The 22323-nt window shown below is 42.5% G+C and overlaps 2 protein-coding genes across 4 annotated transcripts in view; both read left to right on the top strand.

Moving 5' to 3' along the window:
* mtf2 (metal response element binding transcription factor 2) overlaps positions 1-411 on the top strand; it is an 8676-nt gene extending 8265 nt beyond the window's left edge. The window contains exon 15 of the mRNA XM_046875883.1: positions 1-411. This exon is cut by the window's left edge and continues 820 nt beyond it. The gene's annotated coding sequence lies outside the window, so the exon portion shown is untranslated.
* A 2033-nt stretch (positions 412-2444) lies between these two features.
* ccdc18 (coiled-coil domain containing 18) lies at positions 2445-18348 on the top strand. 3 transcript variants are annotated; one of them, XM_046875881.1, is made up of 26 exons: positions 2445-2641; positions 2891-3109; positions 3189-3510; positions 4470-4579; positions 5149-5277; positions 5354-5450; positions 5537-5658; positions 5725-6016; positions 6424-6511; positions 6623-6840; positions 7014-7124; positions 7260-7391; positions 7487-7621; positions 7700-7777; positions 8394-8510; positions 9085-9252; positions 10417-10559; positions 11046-11209; positions 11284-11497; positions 13232-13322; positions 13637-13753; positions 13854-13922; positions 14250-14381; positions 15016-15153; positions 15323-15502; positions 17605-18348. In XM_046875881.1, exons 2-26 carry the CDS (start codon positions 3009-3011, stop codon positions 18094-18096), a joined length of 3960 nt encoding a protein of 1319 aa, XP_046731837.1. In that variant the 5' UTR covers positions 2445-2641; positions 2891-3008; the 3' UTR covers positions 18097-18348. The 3 variants fall into 3 exon arrangements, with proteins under 3 accessions (XP_046731837.1, XP_046731836.1, XP_046731838.1); XM_046875880.1 differs by having other exon boundaries at positions 13232-13331; XM_046875882.1 differs by lacking the exons at positions 2445-2641; positions 2891-3109; positions 4470-4579 and having other exon boundaries at positions 3389-3510; positions 13232-13331.
* The last annotated feature ends 3975 nt before the right edge of the window (positions 18349-22323 follow it).

Raw genomic sequence — 22323 nt, 5'->3', positions numbered from 1 at the left:
GTTGGATCAGGGGGGAGGGGGAGGAGGATGTGGGGTTTTGGCATGTTCAAGTACGTTGAAGACAAATTTCTTCCAAAGGGTAAAACAGGACTGAATTTCTTTCATAAGAACGAAAAATTTCGAGGCAATACCGAGGAAGCGTTCGGTTTCACACGGACGTTAAAGGAAGTCGGAAATGGGTGCGTTTGGAACGTATTGAACACGAATATTTCACCACGGAAAACTCGCCGTGCTCACGTGTTGGCACCCTTCAAAAATAAAAAAATAAATCAGATGCTGTATGATGCTGCAGATTTGAGGAATTTTTTTTTAATCTGTTATGTATTTGTCATTTTTTTTCTACTTTTTTTTTTTTTCTGTCGAGACTCATTTGAATAGGGCACTTTTAAAATAAATTTTAATTAAATAATATACCTTTTTTTTATATATATATATTTTATAAATTTGACTCCACTTTGATTGCACATCACTTCGTTTATCCAGGGTTCATTTAGACTAATTCTCAGATTTTTTTGTGAACAGCATTAATTCTGGAAGGGGGCGGGGTTTAGATTGGGGGTGTGGTTAGAGTTGTTGTTCATTTCGCAGTTTTTTTTTTTTTCCCCGTTATATTTCAAAGCCGAGACTTTTTAGTCTTTTTTTTTTTATTATTATTATTTTTTTACATCGTTTTGTTCCGACGTAAAATGACGCACAACATTCGGTCAGGGATGTTTGAAAATTTGTTGCCGATCTTTAATTTTTTACATTTTTTTTTTTCATCCTATGCAATTTGATATAAAAACATTTTCTTTCTTGCAATTTTTTCATCTGTAAAATTAAATGGTAATACTTTTACATGCAATTCTTTCAGGCTTTTTTTTTTTTAGGTCTCTGTGCTGTTTATTGCGTCGGAGGAAAAAAAAAAATTCTGTACAGTAGTGAGATGTTCTTCAGTTCGTAACCTTGAGACGTGACCTCATGCATCAACGTTCTCGTCACGGTGTAGAGGAAGCTCCACTTCAATCAGATCTGTCTAGTAATAATAAAAAAACAAACCTGAGACTTTCTTTCGCTGACCTTCTCGTCTCTGTACGTTCTGCTCAAACGCATCAGCTTCCGAAGCTTTTTACGCTCACAATACCAAACCTGCGATACTCACCCTCAGTATTACAACTCGCTCAGACCTTCAGCGTAGAGTTTTTCTTTAACAAACCTGCCGTAATTACGCTCGAATTTAGCATTAATCGCTCAGTCGGTTCCGAAACGTCGTTTTGTCCAGTTCAGACCGTGTTTTTGTTTCTTTTCTGGATTCCCTGTGTTTTTAAAAACAAATAAATAAGTAGAAAAATAAATAAAGTGTTATTACCCCATTCGTCTCTGTATCGGAGCAGGAATTTTTTTTTTTTTTTTATTTCGATCTCAACACTGATACCTCTTTATTTCAGTACAAAGATTTGTATGAAATGTTTCTTGTTCCTTTCATGTGCTATTACTACATTCATACAGCTTTGCTTTTGTTTTTATTGTTTTTGTTTTTTGTTTTTTTTTGGCTTTGAGCAGGCTTCTGTAGCCAAAGAATAAATTCATCAAATTAAAATGTGGGGTTTGGTCTGTTTTGTGAGCCTCAAACATGCTACAAATCACAGAAATGTGCTTATTTTTCAGCGTCAGATCGTCCGAGAGGTTCTTTTGATGCCTTTTACACATAAAAATCAGTAATTGTTTAATTTATTAATTAAATCTTATTTCAATAAGTCTAATAGGAAATGCATTCAAGTTGTATAGAGAGCAAAAGAAAATCTAAATAATAAATAAAAAAAAAATATTCTACAAATTAATATGAATATAAGATCTTATATACTGCACCTTTAGTATGTTAGATTATATTAAAATTCATTAAAAAAATTATAATAAATTTATATATATATATATATATATATATATATATATATATATATATATATATATATATATAAATATAAATATATATATAAATAAAAAATCCTAGTTGTTAGGGAGAGGATTAAAGAGCAAATTTAACTAATTTTAATAAACTATATAAATAAATAAACGAGATTTTATATAAAGTATTTATGCTGTTAGATTTTACTACCTTTTATAAATATTTTATTTTAACGTGTTTCATCATAAAGATATTAAACACGTGTTGAAGAAAAATTTGTTTATTCAGTTTATTTATTAAAAATCTTGATTCTTTGAAAATAAAAGTCCACGCCTCTCCACCCTATAAAGGTAAGTCCCGCCTACTAAGTTCTGATTGGCTATTTTACGCTTCTCGCTTTCGCTGATTGGATGCCGGATCAGTCATTCACGTCACCGCGGCGACATTCATAATCGAAGCGCCAACCTTGGCGCGTATCTGTAGACCAATCAACGTTCAGTTGTTCTCCATCAGCCAATCAGAGACGGCGAGAGCGGGTGGCGTTTTGTTTGGATCCTGCTGCTAAGGGAAGTTGGAAAAAAAAACAACATGGCGGATTAAAGCGATCACTTCTGGTACTTTTGATGATATTTTGAAGTGTTGCAGAAGTTTGAGTGAATGATCCTGCGGGAAATGTTGTGAAAATGGACTTCAGAGCAGAGAAGTGACCAACCGGTGATTGTTGACATGTGACATGAAGTGGGATCTGATTTAAAAGTATGAATGACTAAGATTTGATTCTTCTTTTCTTCAAAACTTTAATTAATAAATCAATTAATTTGTTAATTTATGAACTGATCGACTGACTGACTGGTTGGTTAGTTGATTGATCGATTAATTGGTTAAACGATTAATGGTGGATCGATTGATTGGTTAAATGATGTATTGGTTGATTGATTGATCGATCGATCCAATCTACAGTAGAACACAAATGCTTGTATGGACTGTGTGCTTTTATTGTTACAGATTTACATCAGAAATGCACAGAATCAGATCCTGGATTAAATAATCCGGTTTTTCGTCTGTCATGTGAACTCGAGTGAACTGGATTCTTCAGATCCTCATTCAGATGTGAGACTTACTGATGTGTAACTCGGACAGAGAGCTGGTTGAAGATGTGTTGTCCCTGAGAAATCAGTTGAGAACAACTGAGAGGAATCTCCAGGCTCTGGGAGAACAGCTGAGGTGAGAACAAGTCATTCACAAAGACTCAGATTCTCGAATGGATCCTCACGAGACACCACAATCTTTCTTCCATTTTCAGCAAGTCAGAAAATGACAGCATCACGGAGCAGGAAAACGCGTGCGGATCAGACGGCTACCCAGGTCACGTCACCACTGAAAATCTCCACAAACCCTGCTCTGTGAAAGCTTCATCTTATCCTCCAGGAAGGTCCAGCACTCCGAAGCCAGTGTGTGTTTTCCAGCAGCCCCCATCAGACACCGACATGCAGAACGAGGTGGGTCTGCTCAGGAGGAAGCTCAGCATGGTGAGGGAGGAGAACTCGTCTCTGGTGCTGGAGAACAGGCAGTTGATCAGCGACCTGGAAAACGCGCAGCTCGAGATCGCCAGCTCCAGATCTAAGGTAATACTATAGCACTTATGGTATATTATATGAATAAAAAGTTTGTGGACATCTGAGCATTAGATTGGTGTGTGGATCTTTTTAATCATTTTGTTCCACATTTAATTCCCATCTGCTGTTATGAATAGAAGGTCGACCGATAGTGGATTTTACCGATACTGATAGCTAGGTTGGAGCTTCTAGGTTACAAAACAACATACACTCCATGTTAAATAGTACTGAACTTCATTACGGAAAAAAAAAGTATAATAAAAACAGTACTGAATAATGAAAATGTGCAAAATGAATTAAAATAAGACACGCATTCAAAGAGAAACGAAATAATAATAAAAGTAACATCTCAAAATGATACAAAAAAACCCACCTCGAATAAACAGCATGTGGTGTCAGTGATTCGCCTCTAGAGGCCGTTCTCGTACTATGTAACTCAACCCGGAAAAACTATTGGTATAGATTTTCGCGAAACCGATGAATCAGTTGACCTCTAGCTATATACGCTAGCTAATAACCGCAACTCTTCTGGGAAGATGTTTCACTAGATTTGAGATTTCATCCAGCCACATAGTAAAATCAGGGTTCCATTTAATCCCAAATGATTGAGGGTCAGAGCTCTGTAGCAGGAGATCTTCCACACACCTCCAACCCATGGAAAACTGATTTTCATGGAGCTGGCTTTGTGCACAGGAGTATTGTTATGTTGGAACGAATTTGGGTCTCCTAGTTCAAGTGAAGGGAAAATTTCACAGTCCAGCATCCAGAGAGGCCCAAAAAAATTGTGTCTCCAACCTTGTGGTTAAAGTTTTGGCAAAGAACCACATATAGCTGGAAAAGTCAGGTGTTTTGGGAGCGGGACATTTTTTTATAGAGCGTTTAATTGGACGAGCTTGAAGATCAGATAGACTCCAGTTGTTCTAGTACATGAATGTAAGCCTGACCAACTTCCTACTCGTGTCCTACAGATGCGTGCTCTCGGGTCCACCATCGGCGCGAAGACCTCCAGCGTCTCCATTATGAACGAACAAATTCTCGACTTGGAGGCGCAGCTAGAAGCTCAAGCCACGGCGTTACGGTAAGGCGATATGGCAAAAGTTTTGGAACACCTTATTGTGAGGCACACAGTTGTATAGGATGTCTTTGGAGGTTAAATCACTTGAACTAGGAGACCCCAAAACCAACTTCATTAAGATAAGATATGGATATGGTTTTTCCGGGTTACGTTATACAGAACAAAAGCGACCTCTAAAGGAGAATCTCTGAATACATTAAATATGTGTGTGTGTGTGTGTGTGTGTGTGTGTGTGTGTGTGTGTGTGTGTTTCATTATATATATATATATATATATATATATAATGAATGAATATATACATTTTTATTTCTTTCAGCACATTTTCAAGATTCAGTATTTTATTTATTTACTTATTTAAATTTTTTAGTACTATTTTACTTGGTGTTTTTTATTTTTAATTTTTTTTTTTTTATCGTTTCATTTACTCGGTTATCAGTGATCCAACCTCGCTTTCGGTATCGATAAAATCAGTCGAGCTCTAGATCTAACAGCGAATGGGGATTAAATGTGGAATGTGATCTTAAAAAAAAAAAAAAAAAGCAAGTAGCGATCTTATGCTCGGGTGTCCACAGGGAAGCGGAGCTGAAGCGTGCGGCGAGCGAACAGAGCGCACTGCAGTGCAGCAGAACGGTGGATAAACTCAAAGAAGATCTGAACGCGCTGAGGTCGGAGCTGTGTAATGGAACTCGGCAGTGGAAGCGGTAAGTGAAACACCACTAGAACGTTTGGGAGTTTTGTACGTTCACATCAGAGTGAGGAAGATCTTTCTGATTAAAGGACTGAGCAGCAGAGGAACCAGGCTCTCCGAAACGCAGAGAGAATCAGCGTGGCTTTCAAGGAGTACAAAGCGGACATTGCTGAAAAGTTGAAGAAGGTAAAGCACAAGCTTCAGATCAGTTAGGAAACTTCATAACGCCCTGAAATCAGACGTCTACATCTCTCTGTGTTTCTCGGGTTCAGGTGATGGAGAACGAGGGCAAGTTGAAGGCGAGTCTGGTCGAGTGTGACCGGGAAAGAGAGGACCTGGAGAAAAGGTGCACGGAGCTGGAGAGAGACATGGAGAGGACGAGTCACAGCCTGAGGTAAGGAACGGTAAAGCAGGACCTTCTGGAAGGTGTTCAGGAATTCTTACTCCATCTTCTCTAAAGTAAAGAGCTGAAGGAGGTGCAAGTCCGTGCCGAGGCTCTCTCCACCGAGCGTCAGGAGCTGCAGGGTCGAGTCCAGTGGGCGTCTGAGCAGCTGAGTCGGCTGCAGAAAGAGCTGGGGCAGAAGGAGACGCAGCTGGAGGAGATGGAAGGACTCCGGAGGGAGAGGGAGGACCTGCGACTCCTCACGGCATGTCAGGAACAAAGGCTCGTTCAGACTCGCAGTGAGGTGGAGCAGGCCAGAGCAGAGCTGGCCAGTCTGGAGAACGTTCTGGACATGCTGCATCTCAGAGAGGTGTGTGTGTGTGTGTAAGCATGTATGCATAAGCCCTTAAACCTAGCTTGATATTGTCACATTATCCTAAGTGTATTAAAACGGATTCATAGGCCACGCACTTTCCCCTAAATTGATGTATAGGCCATGCCTCTTTTCCTAAAACTGACATACTTATTGGCTATGCCTCCTTCATTAAGATGGAGTTGCAGGCCATGCCCCTTTCCTAAGTTGGACTCATAGGCCACGCCTCTTTCTCTAAGATGGATTCACAGGCAACACCCCCTTCCCCAAGACTTACTCACCGGCCATGCCCCCTTCCCTTAGATGTCATAGGCCAGGACTCCTCCCTATGACTGATTTATAAGCCACACCCCTTTACTGTGACATTCCCTTTTGGCGCTTCTTCTGCATCTGTCTGGTTTCAGAATCGAGATGGAGAGTTTTGTGTGAATCCCTGCATTTTACCTTCACTGACTTTCACCTCCATCACAGAGAATCTCCAACACAAGCCAGGTGAGTGTGTAACCCTGAAAAAATGCCTAAACGCAGCATATAGTGTACATCACATCCAGCCCGCTCTCCATGCACACATGTTCTTGTTTCTGTGCTGACGGGGCGCTCCAGGTGAACGCTATCAGAAGCTGCTGGTGGCGCTGCAGAGCCTGGAGAAGGAGAAGGCGAGGCAGGCGAGCGCCACCCAGAACCTGCAGGAGAGGCTGAGCCGAGCGCAGAACGAGATCTCATCCCTCCAGACCTCCATCACTCAGAGAGCTTCCCACTACCAACAGCTACACAACCAGCTGCTGGATAAAGCTGCCCAGGCCACCACGCTGGAGAAGGAGGTGATCGATTTAAAGCACATACACCACCGTCTGTTAGGTCGTGACCTCACGACCTTCTGATCCTTCTGCTACAAATTTCCTGTCACCGTGTAAAGTTGTGTAAAAAAAAAACATTTGGATAGTAAAATGACTCGGGTCTAATCTAATCCGAGTTCTGACGTGTTCCTGCGCAGCTGAAGAAGAAGAACTCGCGTGTGGTGGTGCTGGAGAAACAGCTGCAGGAGAAAAGTGCTGCGTACTCACAAGCTGCTATTAAAACCAGCCAGCTGGAGCAGGAGATCATGGTAACACACACACACACACACACACACACACACACACACACACACACACACACACACACGCACACACACACACACACACACACACATTTTATGGCTAGCATTTCATTTCTAGTGTTTCTTTTTCGTTCTCTGTAGGAAAAGGACAGCAGCATCCATCACTACCAGTCGCTTCTGAAGAAGAAGCAGAGGGAACATCAGCAGGCCCTGGAGACCTCCAAGATGGCCGAGGCTCACAGGTGCAGGGAACTGGAGGACAGGATGGAGGTGGTGAGTGTGTAAGACGTACACGTTTCGGCTGGCGGGCGTCATGATGAAGGGATGATGATGGGGTGTGTGTGTGTGTGTGTGTGTGTGTGTGTGTGTTGCAGTTGTCTCTGGCTCAGAGTCAGGCTGAAGTCACGGAGTTCAAGCAGACCGTGTCCCAGATCCAATCGGAGAAGCAGGAAGTGGAACACCAGGCCGTGTTACTGCAGGCGTCCGTGGATCAGCTCACGCAGGTGGGCTTCCTGTACCAGTTAGGCGTTTGGGGAGAGAATGATGGGGGTTTATAAACAGAAAATGTGGTTTATTTACAGGAAATAGAGATGCAGGAGAAGCGGAGTGAAGAAGCAGGACGGGTTTTTGAAGAGCGAGCTTTCGAGTCGGCTTCGAAGGTGTGTGTGTTGTGCTGTTATAGTGAAGTCATTTTTTTATTTTACAAACGACTTGCTCACGGCCTTCATCTCCATCTTCCATATTTTTTATAAAAAGTACCTCATTTTAATATGTAATATATGCAAATATTTATTTATGTATATATTTACATACCCTTTCTGCACACACTTAAATATAACTCAATATTCCTCATTATTAAAATTTTTTCCCTTCTGATTGTTCTTTACTGTTTAATATTAGTGTAATATGGAATATTTCCTGAAGTTTGCCTAAAACCTCACTAAAGCATTTTATTGTACAAACTGTCACTAACATCTGTACATATGACAATTAATACTTTCCCTGGAAATGAATAGGAATAAACTGGGAATTTACAAATTAGCAGGTGAGAATATAACAAGGAAATTTAAATGTAGTTTAAAAAAAATTCCCCATATGACGTTCCCATTGAAAGTTTCTGGAAATTTACCTGAAACCTTCTGCCCCTTCGCAACCCTGCTTAGTATCCAGAATTATTCTGTACAATCTGGATTTGAGGAGAAACTCCTCTGGGTTCAGGGTATAAGGGTTCAGAATCAGACGTTAGGAACTAAAAGCGAGATCGGGTTTGTGCAGATGAAGCTGATGGAGTCGGAGCTGTCGTGCTGTAAGGAGGAGCTGAGGGAGGGTCTGCAGCAGATCCAGAAGGTCAAGCAGCAGTACGAGAAGCAGCTGGAGCTGAAGAACTCTGAGGTCTGCACCGAACTGAATCTAACACTATGTTTAGTAGGGTGATGGTAGATCAGTGGGTAAAACAATGGACTTTGGATTCGAAAGGTCATGAGTTCAAATCCCAGCCCCTTCAACGTGCCACTCCTGGGCCCCTGAGCAAGGCCCTTAAACCCATAGCTGCTTAGTTGTATGCATGAGATAAACATAAGTTGTTCTGTATAAACAGAAAACATAAACGTTAAATTTCTTCTCCTCTGACGACAATTTTGGAACTTGAGATTGTGCAGTTTGCTACAGATGCGGTTTGCGAGCTCTGACTAGCGACGCGCTCTGTTTAAAGGCCGGGAAAAAGCTGAGGATATTGGACGCCTGCTAGATGGCCCTGGTGCCTCCTATTTATTTTTTTATTTGTAGCTTTTGTATACATTCTTATTTAGTGACCATGTAATATTTGGACATCAATGATGTAATCAGTGATATCAATAAAACAAACAAACAAAAAAAGACTAAAATACATACTGCAGCTCGATATAATAAGTAATGATACAAAACAATGTTGCTTGCATGCAATGATAACAATGTGTGTGTGTGTTAGTTGTCAGTTCTCCAGGAGGCATTGAGGAGCAGAGCGCTGGCCTGCTCCAGCTCCAGCGAGGAGAACCTGCAGCTGCAACGCTCCATGCAGAGACAGCAGGCCATGCTGCAGGAAAGCACTAGCCGCATCGCACAGCTCGAGGACTGCCAGATTCACCTGCAGAACCAGGTACAGCTTTATACCGGTTTATAGGACCACTTTGGTGTTTGGTAGGTAGGATGTTTTGGAGACAAGGGGATTGAGATGATTTGGACATATGCAGAGGAGGGACATGAGTATATTGGCAGAGAAACGCTGGTATGGAGACGGACGATCCACTGTGGCGACCACTAATTGGAGCAGCCGAAAGAAGACGACTTGTTGCTTTCCTCCCCCATCTCTCAAAATTGCAAAAATGCTATCTTGCTTAAGTGGGAAGCAGTAGCTCAGTTGTTAAGGTATTAGGGTTTGGAACGCCAGGGTCATGAGTTCAAATCTCAAATCTCTCCTAGGCCCCTGAGCAAAGCCCTTAAAGCTTAAGGCTGCTCAGTTATATGAATAAGATAAATGTCAGGGTGTCTGGATATGGACGTCTCTTCCGAATGCTTCCCGAATTCTTAATGGAAATAAAAAAAAACGATTCAGAAGCTAAAACCGTTTTAGACATTTCAGACTCTGTGTATCGATGTCCGTATACCGACATCGATACGAACGCGATTAACTATGATTGGAATAACAGTGACAGCCTTTCACAGTGTACTGCAGAAAGAAGGAATCAAAAAAACGGTCCCAGAACCGAACCATGTGGGACACCGGCTCAGGATGCATGACTAAAATAGTCTTTGTTTTTTTAATTTTCACTTTAACGCAGCACTTTATCGAGTGTTCCAAGGAACACGGACACCAACAAACATCAATGTTTTCACTGTTTTTATTTATGATGTCAAAAAAAAAAAAACGAGTGAAAATGATTCCTCAGGGATTTCCAGACTGCACAACAGCAGAGTGATAAAAGGCTATAAATGACTTTTTAAGTGGATGCCGGTTCGCAGCACTAAAGTGGGTCAGAGTGTGATTCGTCGATAAAAGAAGGTGCTTGTTTCAACTTGAATTCGATGTTCATGTGCCTTCAGGTGAAACAGCTGAGTTTCTTTAAAAATCTTCCCACGATATCTAAAGCGACGTGTAACACTATACACAAATACACAAGTACACAAGAACACTACTGATAGTGAATAATAAGTTATAATTGTATTATATTCAAAATTTCAGTAATACCACAGAGCTTTGGATTTCTGGGACTCTGATCGTTCAGACCTTTTGTGGTTTTCATCAAATGTTTCTGTCCTGCAGGTTTCTCAGCTGGAGCAGGATCTGGAGAGGGAACGCACCACCTCATCGCAGCAGCTCAGGAGAAATCAGGCGGAGGTGGAGGACGCCAAGCAGGAGGTGCAGAAGAAGGATAGGCAGAATGCTGAACTCTCCGCTTCCATAATGTGAGTCCCATATGGAACGTTTTCCCAAGGCTTCCGATTTGATCTCAAAAGTTCATTTAACAGGAACCAAGATCGTGTCACTATTACATGGTGTACATGAGTGGATTTACACTATTCAGCCAAACGTTTGTGGATATCTGACCATCACAGACTTCCTTTTGTTTGTTTTCCAAAAACATCTCTGAGAAGCTCCTATTGCATTCCAGGTCGCCGTCCAGCCTCCGGCGGTGTCTGTGCCGTCCTCAGTGTCCCTCAGAGTCTTATGACTGAGTCAGGACTCGCTCACGTTGTCTGAACAGCTGAACGTGTCTGTATAAATATCGAAACCCGTGCGTCTTTCGCTCAAAACCAGAAGACGGCAGCATGTCGTTGCTTCTCTTTCGAAAGCCAAGGCATGGAAAAGCTGTAGATTCCGGTTTGATCTGGTTTAAACGACGTCGTTGTATTTATTCATTTATTCATTCATTCTGCGCTCGTGTTTTGCAGGAAGCTGAGCTCCGAGATGAACGCATGCAGAGAGGAGCTTACAGAAATGGAGAAGGAGCTTCTGCAGCTGAGGAGGGACAGCAACGCGAAAGCTACGCAGCTCAGTGAGATGGAGGAGACGCTGCAGGAGACCAGGGGCATGCTGGATAAGAAGAGTGACATGGGTACGTTGCATTAATTTTGGAATCGTACGGTTTTGTACCCACGAGATGTAAACGTCTTGCTATGTTTGGTGCAGTGCTGGACCTGGAGGAGAAGCTCCACCGGAGCGAGATGGACCGGCGGAACTCTCTGCAGAAGGCCCATCTGCTGGAGGAACAGTTAAGCACGGTACGTGGTGAGCTGGCGGACACGCTCGGACACCTGGAGGAGCTGAGGGACGTGCTGCAGAGGACCCAGCTCACTGCCGACCAGCGGCACAACACCATCCAGCAGCTCACCGCAGAGCTCAGGTGAGGCTCCGCCCCTCAGCCGGTTGAGGACATAGCCGGCGATGCTCATCAGGCGCGACCTTGTTGACCCCCTCGTGGGTCTTTCACTCTCTCTTTTCAATAAGATGTGAAGTCTGTAAACTTTATCAAGTTTTATTATTATTACTATTTAAAAAAAAAAAAAGAATTTTATGCAAATATGTGCATCTGCTTTTATTTTTTTCCTGAATAATAAAATGTGTTGCTTTGCAAGAAAACACACCATCATTCTACAGTTCCATCCTTAGCACTACAAGCCCCGCCCTAATTTTTCTTACAAATCCGTTACAAAGCCTGCATTTGCATACCGCAACCTGATTGGTCTCCACCACTTTTATGATGTAATAACCCAAATCAGTTGTCAGTCAGTTTCCTCGAATACAATCCCCCACTTAAAAATACATTTAGTTGAGTCGTTGAGTTCTGCTTTATTGTGGGTGTAAAAATATTCACTGTGAACCCTTGGCCTTCGCTCTGAACTTGTTCAATCCTGTTCAGCAAGCTGTTCTGTTTTTTTAACAAGATTCTCCACAAGGGGGGGCTAAAAATTAAAATTAAAAAAAAGGTTTAACACATGCTTCAGAATGAACAGTTGGATTTGTGTCAGTAAAGTAAAGGAAGCTCCTGGTCTTCCATAATTCACCCTACTGAAGCATCTACTGCTGATCCTGGAGCAACATCACACCAAGCACAGACTCGCTCCTTCAAAATACTATGTACGATGCGCAGAACCTGATTACAGACCATTTTTATTTTAAATTACCATATAATTACCATACAACCAAGTCAAAAGTATTGGTACGCCTGACTTTTTCTGCCATGTGCCACTTCTTCCCAGACGTGTCGAAGCCGCACATTTGAATAAGACGTCTTTGCATGACAATGTCCCTGTGCACGAAGCCAGCTCCATGAAGATCTGCTTTACATGGTTAGGAAGATCTTGAAGTTCCATGTTCTAGATCTCCAAAACCCTAATGGGATAAATGTGAACGCTGACTGCACCCCAGGCCACCTCACCTCACCTACCTGACATTACCTCACCTCACCTACCTGACATTACCTCACCTCACCTACCTGACTTTACCTCACCTCACCTGCCTGACTTTACCTCACCGCACCTACCTGACATTACCTCACCGCACCTACCTGACATTACCTCACCTCACCTACCTGACATTACATTACCTCACCTCACCTACCTTACCTCACCTCACCTACCTGACATTACCTCACCTCACCTACCTGACATTACCTCACCTCACCTACCCGACATTACCTCACCTCACCTACCCGACATTACCTCACCTCACCTGCCTGACTTTACCTCACCTCACCTGCCTGACTTTACCTCACCGCACCTACCTGACATTACCTCACCTCACCTACCTGACTGTAGGTCAGTGGAACATCTTCCCACAAGAAAACTGTTACAGATCATTTTGCATTAATGTTATACACTGAGATGAACACCTCACCCTTTAGCATTGTTGTAGATTCATGAATCTCCACACACACACGTCTGTCTAGTGATGGACATCGTCTGGACACTGGACATAGACGACTGTGTTTTTTCAGTGGATTAATTCATTTTCTGCATTACAAAAGGTGCACAGAAGAACAAATGAAGATTGGAGGTCGTAAATGATGGAGCAGGTATATGTGATGGACTTCTGATAAATACTGTGTGTGTGTGTGTGTGTGTGTGTGTGTGGACAGGGAAAGCCAGCGAGAGCTTGAAGAAAGAAATCATGAGGTGTTGGACATGGACACTGCGCTAAAGGAGAGACAGGGGGAACTTCAGCAGAGGGCAGAAGTGGTAACACACACACACACACACACACACACACACACATATTTTTCTCACGTTCTTTAACGTTTCCTGTCTGATTCCTAGGCGGCTGGTGCACGTTTTCCCATCACACACGTGCATGTCAGTGTAAAGTGCTAAAGGGCTGTTTCGTTCAACTCCTTGAAAGGGTTAATAAAGTACCTAGATTTTTTTTAATGTCCAGCAGATGGCGCTAAGAAAAGCAATTTTAAACGCTCGTCATCTGTTTTTATATCGTGTATCTTCATAAGCCTAAATGAAAACATGTATATTCCGTGTGTTTTCGCTTGTAGCTCGGACATCTGGATGTGGTCATTAAGGAGCACAAACTGGAGATGGAGAGGAAGGTGGAACATCTGCAGGGCGTGCTGGAGAAGACCGAGAGAAAGCTCAAAGAAAAAGATGAACAGGTACAGAGATCCAGCACGATTTGAAGGACGTAAAGAGCTACTTTTTTGTGGTATTCTGAGGACAGAAGAGACGTGTCTGACTCTGCCGCTTCGTATCTAGGTGGGGTTTCTGACCGAGAGGCTGGACTTGGTGAAATCCCAGCTCCAGGGGAAGGAGGATCTGGAAAAGGTGAGATACTCCACATCTGGCTTGTCAGAGTGATATAATGGACATATCAACATATTAATCAACTAATATGTAGATATCTGAATTCTTGGTTCTGATTGGCCAGAAGACGAGGTCACATGGTCTATAATACAGTATAGTTTCCATAGTGAGGTTTACTGGATGTTTATTGGCCGTTTATGGAAGGAGTCTCCAGTGTCAGGGCAGAATGTGGTCACATGACAAGCTGCATTTTCACTTCAATTTATCATCAGTTGGATCAAAAGTGTGTGTGTGTGTGTGTGTGTGTGTGTGTGTGTGTGTGTGTGTGTGTGTGTGTGTTGGTATAAGAGTACGCTGGAGCTCGGCCAGCAGCTGCGTGTGTGTCGAGAGCAGCTCCAGAAGAGTGCACAAGACCTGAGGGACGCACACACTCGCTGCGACGCTCTGAGTGCACAGCTGGACAACGTCACACACCGCAAGGTGCACACACCTTTATTAACTGTTATATGATCATATAAACAACCTCAGTTATGGAGATGCACATCCCCAGGCCCCTCCTCCTTCTTCAGGAATGCCTACACAAACTGTGTGTGTGTGTGTCCTCTATGTTTGTCCTCTACACACACCTCACCCTAAACCTTCGGCCACTGGTTTATTTAATGAGTAATCGTGTGTGAGTCTTCAGAGCACAAACATTCTGGTAAAGCGAAGGAACTTGATGTTCATTTTAAGTTCATGTTCATGCAGAGGAACTGAAATAGCTGAGGTTCCTCAGGGCATCTGTCTCCATCTCTCTAACTACCCCCCCCCCCAATCGATCCCTTTCACCCCGCTCTCATTTTCCCTTCGATTCTCTTTATTGCCCTCTTTCATGCTTTCTGTTCCTCCCTCTCTCTCTCTCTCTCTCTCTCTCTCTCTCTCTCTCTCTCTCTCTCTCTCTCTTTTTTTTGTTTTCTCATTTTTCTCTTTGTCTCTTCTTAAGTTCTCTTGTTTCATGCAGGACAGAAGTCAGGGTCATTAACATGAAGGTCTTTCTTTCTGGACATGTGTTATAGTGATCCTGTGTGTGTGTGTGTGTGTGTGTGTGTGTGTGTGTTTGTGTGTGTGTGTGTAGGAGACTGACGTGCAGCAGCTGCACGAGCAGCTCCGTGTGGTTGAGAAGCGGCGGCTGCAGGGTGAAGCTCAGCTGCAGGCCACAGTCACTGAACTCCAGCACGAACTGGAACAGCAAAAAGCAGAACACAGCAGAGAGGTATAACCCCACACACACACACACACACACACACACACACACACCCTTCATTGGGCTGTTCATCTGTTTGGACGGAATTAAACACTTCATCTCTTGCTTGTAGGCTTTTTTTAAATTTTTTATCCATTTCCGTTCACCTCATCATCATTTTATTTTTGTAACCCGAAAGGTCTCGGCTCTTCAGCAGACCCGCGGGCAGCTCCTGAAGGTCTCCGATCAGATCTCGCTCAGCCTCCGGAGCTCTGAGGAGCAGCTGGAGAAATCTCGCTCCGACGCCGTGGCGCTCCACACGCAGCTCCGCTCCACGCGGCAGCTCCTGCAGCACGCTAATGAAACGCTGCTCATCAAGGTCAGACGTTTTCACATCCCGCCCCAGACGTGGTTTCTGATTTGCCACGCCCTTTTTTTTATAGGTACCAAAATTTTCCATACAGATGGTCCCGGAAACAAACATTTTGCAAACAACCTGAATACGTCTCCTGCTGGTCATGAATAAAGACCTTGTAGTGAAATTTTAGGCACTTCCTTATCACTGTTCTTTAATCTGGAAGGATTTTGATAAGTTCTGGAGAATTTCTGGAGAAAACACAGTGTTGTTGAACATTCCAGTTTATAGTGCATGAAGGATGAACATTTACTATCCTGGTCAAATAGATAACGATCGTGCAGGTCTGAAATAGAGATGCTGTGTGTGTGTGTGTGTGTGTGTGTGTGTGTGTGTGTGTGTGTGTGTGTGTGTGTGTGTGTGTGTGTGTGTGTATAAGATAATTGGAAAAACCTCAGCATCTTCATCTGGCTTTTTTTTTTCTTTTTCAATTCCTAAAAAGAATCAGGTGATGGCCTGGCCACTCCCCCTTGGCCATGCCTCCTTGGCCATGCCCCCTTTGTACACATCCTTGGCCACACCCTTTGATCTTTCAGACAGCTTTTCTTCTAATATTGACTCTCCAATCGAAAAGGGCGTTTCCCGTTCTGTTTATCTTACGAGACGCTCACAAATATTTTCTCTTGAGGTTTTAATTCCCGCACCTGCAGATATTTAAACCCAGTGCAGCTCGTTGTTCGAGACTCCTCAGGGTTACGCCCATCAGAGCCTGTTCTTCTCGCCGTTTCCATACCACCCCACGCTGTAAACAATTAAACCTCTCGTTCTGGAATGCAAAAGGGTTTCTGTTACGAGAACGCACCTAATTTCTGAGATGCTTTTTTTCCCCTCCCGCGTGAGGAACGTTGGCACACGAAGCACGTGATGCCTCGTGTTCGTTCGTTCGCCGGAAAAGCGAGAAGCTTATGGAGGATGGAGGACGTGTAGATCGCATGTACGACCCCAATTCTCTCTGAGCCAAAGATTCCTCTTTCAAACCATCAGTAAATGATCTCCTCAGTTGTGATGTTCCACAGTGGGAAACACGGCCCTGTGCCAACTCAGTTTAAACTCTTATTGTGAATGAGATTTGTTGCACATCCTCCCACCTTTTTTTTTTAGATTTCAGGTTGTATGAGGGTCTCCTGATTAGAGATCTATAATATGTAGACCTTCAGTTCTGCATGGATTCATTTGCTTCTCAACACGATCTTTTCATCCACAACTCGGTCTTCTCTATCCCCTCTTATTGATCCCCTGTCCTGTTTGGAGGACATTCCAAATACATCTCCATCAATGTTTCCTAATAGCGTGCGCTCCAGCAGGAACTCATCCCGAGACGTCTTTTTGAGAAGCATTAACCAGCGCCAAAACTCTTGATCTGTCGGATCGCCAAGATCCACGCCCTGTTTTAGCGTGCAAGCGAGAAATTACAGCTTCAAAAGCTGTTTTAAAGATCTCGGTTGCACTGAGTACTCTGTCACCTTCATGAAGATGAATATACTTTACACGAGTTGGAAGTGTGTGGAAGATCTTCTGCTATAAAGCTCTCAACTCAATCCTATTGAACGAAACGAATGTGAACGCTGACTGCACTCCAGACCTCCTCACTTCCTCACCTACATCAGTGCCTGACTTCACTCCACTCCACCCTTGTGTCTGAATGAAATCTCTGGAAATCTCCACAGAATCTAGTGGAACATATCAGAAGAGGGTTTCTCATTAGAGATGTATGAATTATTGGTAGACGTCTACAAAAACCACATCAAAAACACAAGTCAAGGCGCATTTTCACTTCCGTGCTGCACTCGAACCAATGACACCTTTACAGCTGCTGCTTCGAGAACACAAGAACGTGGGCGTGACGGAGCAGGAACGAGTTCTGAGGGGTTCCGACCCCCTAGGTGGAACGGTAGTAGGACGTTCGTGTCCATCAGAGTTCATCGTTAGGTTTCATGTCCACATTTGTTGTTTAATAAACTGCATAATGAAGTTCTTGTGTGGAGCCACCAGGGCCTGAAAAACCCATTCGGTTCCTTTTGTGCAGAACGTTGTTTAATTACAAACCTCACTCTCCTCTGTTTCAGGAATCGGAGATCGCACGTCTTCAAGCGAAGATCTCAAGCCTGGAGAGAGCCTCCGAGCTTCGCAGCTCCACGCTCCATCACGACTCCAGGACTTTCCCTCCGCTCTCTCCTCCTCTCAAAGACCCGTCACCTTGTTTTCCCGCTCCCCTCAGTGACCCCATCGGCCGCTCCAGCATCTCCCGTACATCGTGGACGGAAGCCTCCTCAGACACCTCGCTGGAGCTCTCTGAGAGTCTCAAAGCCAGTGTGAAGGCAGCGCTGAAGCCTCAGAGTTCTCCACCGAGCAGCTGGCAGGGTCTTCACCCAGAGCTCTCCTCCAGCTCAGACATGACCTTCAACCCTCTTACATACATGTTAGACGCAGAGGAACCCGAGGAACCGGACATGGACTCCCTGTCAGGCATGCTGAGGTTCGTTAATCAGACTTTGGCTCTGCAGGAACAACATTCTGACACACACATGCAGGGAAGTACACACCCAGAGGCCAGCTAGAACATCTCAAATGCAGGTTGACCCTCAAGATAACTCAGTTCTTAGTGGTTTCTTAAGAGGCTCCTGTTTGTTTGTTTGTTATTTTTGAAGATGGTATGGTTTTAAAAGGAACTCATCATAACAGGAAACGACACTTCCAAGATGGTTATCAGATCTTTTCAGATTTTAGATCATTTCTGAAGGATGCATTTTCTGTCCATCTCATGATCTGCTTTTCTTTTGTTGGACTTGCAGTAAAACCAGTCCTGATAACTTGAAGTTGAATTTTATATATATATATATATATATATATATATATATATATATATATATATATATATATATATATATATATATATGTGTGTGTGTGTGTGTGTGTGTGTGTGTGTGTGTGTGTGTGAGCTCTTTTTATAGACGTTTTTCAATAAATTTGTGATTTGTGTATTTTTATTTATTCACTTATGTTTTATGTTTAAAGAAGAACATTAAGCGTCACCTTGTGTCACATGATCACATGTTAATTATCTTCTAATAATATATTATCCTCTAAAACACCAAATTCCTCTGGTGCTTTCTGCACTTCTTATCTGATTCCTTCCTTTTTTTCTTTCTTTTTGGTTTGGCATCTTTGGACTCCACCAGTCCACCACCATTAGCATACTGAGATCTTTTCTGGATTTGTGGTGCAGTCAGGGTTCACATTAATCTCAATAGGGTTGAGGGACAGAGCTCTATAGCAGGAGATCTTCCTCACACTGTCAACCCATGTAAAGCAGATCTTCATGGAGCTGGACGTTGGAGTAACATGGAGTAAATGTAGCTGGGGGGTTTTCAGGGTTTTGTCCTGCAGTAAAGAGGCTCCTGTCACAGTGGTGAAATCTGCAAACAAAAGACTTGTAAAGCAAACAGCTGCTCCTTCAGCGACAAACACACGTGTAACGTTCACGTGGAAAAAAACAGTGGCTGGCATTTCTCTTTAAAGTTCACTGCTTTCTCAGATGTCTCACTACTTTCTCAGATTTCTCACTACTTTCTCTCAGATTTCTTACTGCTTTCTCAGATTTCTCACTGCTTTCTTATGGCTTTCTCAGATTTCTCACAGATTTCTCACTGCTTTCTCAGATTTCTCACAGCTTTCTCACTGCTTTCTCTCAGATCTCTTAATGCTTTCTATTAGATTTCTCACTGCTTTCTCAGATTTCTCACTGCTTTTTCGCTGCTTTCTCAAATTTCTCACTGTTTTCTCACTGATTTCTCGCAAATTTCTCACTCAGACGCCATCTTTGACATTCTGCACCAGATGTATTAGTTTATGGATCTGTACTTGGTCTACAGATTATATTACCTTCACCCTAATGTGAGACTGATGCTTATCTTCCACAAAACAGGAAAACCAACAGCACTGCTGTGATCCTGACTACGATTCTAGATTCCATCCTGAGGAACAGGATTTCTTTTAGAAACTCATTGGATTAAAACTTGAGAGAGGATAAAAAACATAAAAAGTCAGTTTTCTAGAATTTTTGTTTCCATCCATTAACATGCCTCCAATTCGGGGAAATGTTCTTCGTATGTATGTAGAACAACCCAAGATCCCTCAGAGTAATTGGGGTCAGCATTTGGTTTCAAACCAAGTTTTGATTAAGCCTCGCCCACTTTAGGCTTAGGCTTAAGGAATTCATCAGATGGATTAAGTGATGTAGAAACCTTCCTGCAGTCAACCTTCTGCAACCTGAGAGCATAATTATGGTGTTTTCTAATGAGTCATTGGTTCTCAATGTGCTCGAGGACATGTTCAGGTGTGTCTGATTCGTTTGTGGTTTATTTGCTTCTATTTTTTTTATTCCTTCATTTCCAAATCACTATAAAGCATCACAGTCTTGCCTAAAAGTCTGCAATGCCTTCATTATAAATTCCTCTAGAATGTGCTATAGAGCATATATAAAGCTTTATAATACCCGGGCCTTCATAAAGGCCAGAACAGTTTTATATGTAATATCAAAACCATGGGGCACGATGCAATATTATACACTCATAGTATCATTTTAGTCATCTTGAGTTATGATGCATTATAGTATGTATATAAAAACATTATCACATAGAGTATCTAAACCATAGGTTATACTGCATTATAATACCTTCATAAGAGTATTTTCACATGTAGCATCTAAGTTATAATGCTCATGCTCATAAGGAACTCCACATGTATCTCAACCATGAACCAACTTTCATATGTACGTTTTCATGTGTAATAACGAAATCATGAAATTAAATGCATTATAACATGTTCATAAGAAAATTTTAAGTAAACTGGTGGTCTATAGTGACATGCTGACAGGAATAGAAACGGGCCACGCCCCCAACTATAGCAACATTATCTGACAACATTATATACCTAAACCTTTAAAATATGATTATAACACACACCTCAGTTACACACAAAAGCTTATAACTCATCAGAGAATTATAACAGGTCATAAGTGAAAAAGTGTTGTTTTTATAATATCATTTAAAATCTGATTATATCATTATATTGTATTTGTTACGTAACGGAGAAATTACAGGCAAATAGCGATTTATTCCAGAGATTATAAATGCCTGTGTGTTCTTTTAATAGGTTTATACTCAAGGTCAAGATGAATGAATGCACCTGCAACAAATACGAACACAAATATAAACTACGAAGCTGTATAACGTCATCGTAGGATTTCTTTAACCCCGAGGTCTGTGTGACTGTAAACGCTAAAAGCTGCAGGCTTCTGCTTTTCCTTTGCGGTTCTGTATGTCGTGTGTGACAAGAGGATGTGAGTAAAGTCCTGATTGACAAAATTAAGCAAGATTTTTTTTGTTGCTTACAAGAATTTTCTAAATTAATTCCCTTTCTTTTATGACAAAGTAAAAATATTGTCTGATTAATTCTGCTGGTGAATATATAAACCTGACCGCAAGTCTTGTTCACGTTCTGGTTTATTATTAAAAGTCTGTATGTATATTCCATGATGGCTGCAGGTAACGTAGTCGCGTGGCAGATGGTTTCGTGGTCATGCTGTCGACGCTCTCAGTCAGGATGCGGTTTGTTTGCGCTGGCACGCCATTTCTGCAGAACTCCACTAGACCAGGCTCGTGCTTTTTGATGACCTTTATTTCCCTATAAAGCAGTTTTTGTGAGAATGTTGGCTTTGTGTAACGCAAAAGAACCCAGATTTGCAATTCAAATGTCCTTATCTGCCCAGAGCCAGTTCCTGATGCCCGGGGTGGAACCTTCACCTCTGTTCCCTTGTGGATTGATATGAAAAGGAACTGATGCTCTTATCTGTAGCGTTGGTGCTGCAGAGCCTCATTGTGTTTCTCATGTGTGGTTAGAGATGCATGGCAGCTATTTAAGTGTTCAGAGCAAGAGAAAACCGCAGCATCGAATCGAGCTCTAGATCTGTGTCAGAAACAATTTTATGTTTGCTTCTCAGTACCTTTGTCACTAACATTGTTCAGTCCAGGCCACACCCCCTTTTGGTTTGACTGACAAGCACACAAGCCATATCTTCAGAACAAACCTCAAACGGATAAATAGCAACTGAGGGCACACTCCCTGAACTGGGTATGACTGGCACAAGAAGCCACACCTCCTAATTGGACCGCAGGTATAGAGGCCACGCCTCCTTTATTTGGAATAGAATCAGGGCACGCCTCCATGTCCTGGGACTAATTCCGGGCTTACATTGTGCAATTTTGGCCACGATGTGATCGTCTGAGACAAATAAAAAAAATCCTATAATCCGGGATTTAAATCTGTAGTCTCTGATCTTTGGTTCTTCAGACTTTTCCTACGACGATCGACAAACCAAGAACCAATTGAAGCGCCAAAGCCGATGACATGATTAGCGGATTCAGGATCGCCTTTATATGGATTCAGGTGGACATTACAGCAAAAAGGCAAACTACAACAAAACGAACACTGTTTTTGTTTGCTGTTAGCTACCATTAGCGAGAGAACACGGGTCTGAACGCGTCAGGGGTCGATGATATAAAACAGTCTGACATTATGACAACTAAAATCCTACAGTGTGTCATGGGGACAGTCTGACAAGTTTTAATTGCAAAGGACTATAAAAATCACACATGGAGAGCCTGGCATAAAAAGAATAGAGACGGAGGCCACGCCTCCTTCACTTAACATACATACAAACATAATTTCAAAAGTATGTAAACATGTACTGTATATTTAACTCCAGCAGAAAACGGATAAATAAT

Source organism: Silurus meridionalis, chromosome 20 (assembly GCF_014805685.1).
Source record: "Silurus meridionalis isolate SWU-2019-XX chromosome 20, ASM1480568v1, whole genome shotgun sequence".
Classification (NCBI taxonomy): Eukaryota; Metazoa; Chordata; class Actinopteri; order Siluriformes; family Siluridae; genus Silurus; species Silurus meridionalis.
Note: the sequence above shows the minus strand (reverse complement) of the source record. Positions and strands in the feature narration are given on the sequence as shown.

Coding starts and splice junctions, on each gene's coding strand:
- ccdc18 (XM_046875880.1), top strand. CDS start 3,009: ATGTGTAACTCGGACAGAGAGCTGGTTGAAGATGTGTTGTCCCTGAGA. Junction 9,253..10,416: donor AGATTCACCTGCAGAACCAG/GTACAGCTTTAT, acceptor TCTGTCCTGCAG/GTTTCTCAGCTGGAGCAGGA. Junction 11,210..11,283: donor GGATAAGAAGAGTGACATGG/GTACGTTGCATT, acceptor TGTTTGGTGCAG/TGCTGGACCTGGAGGAGAAG.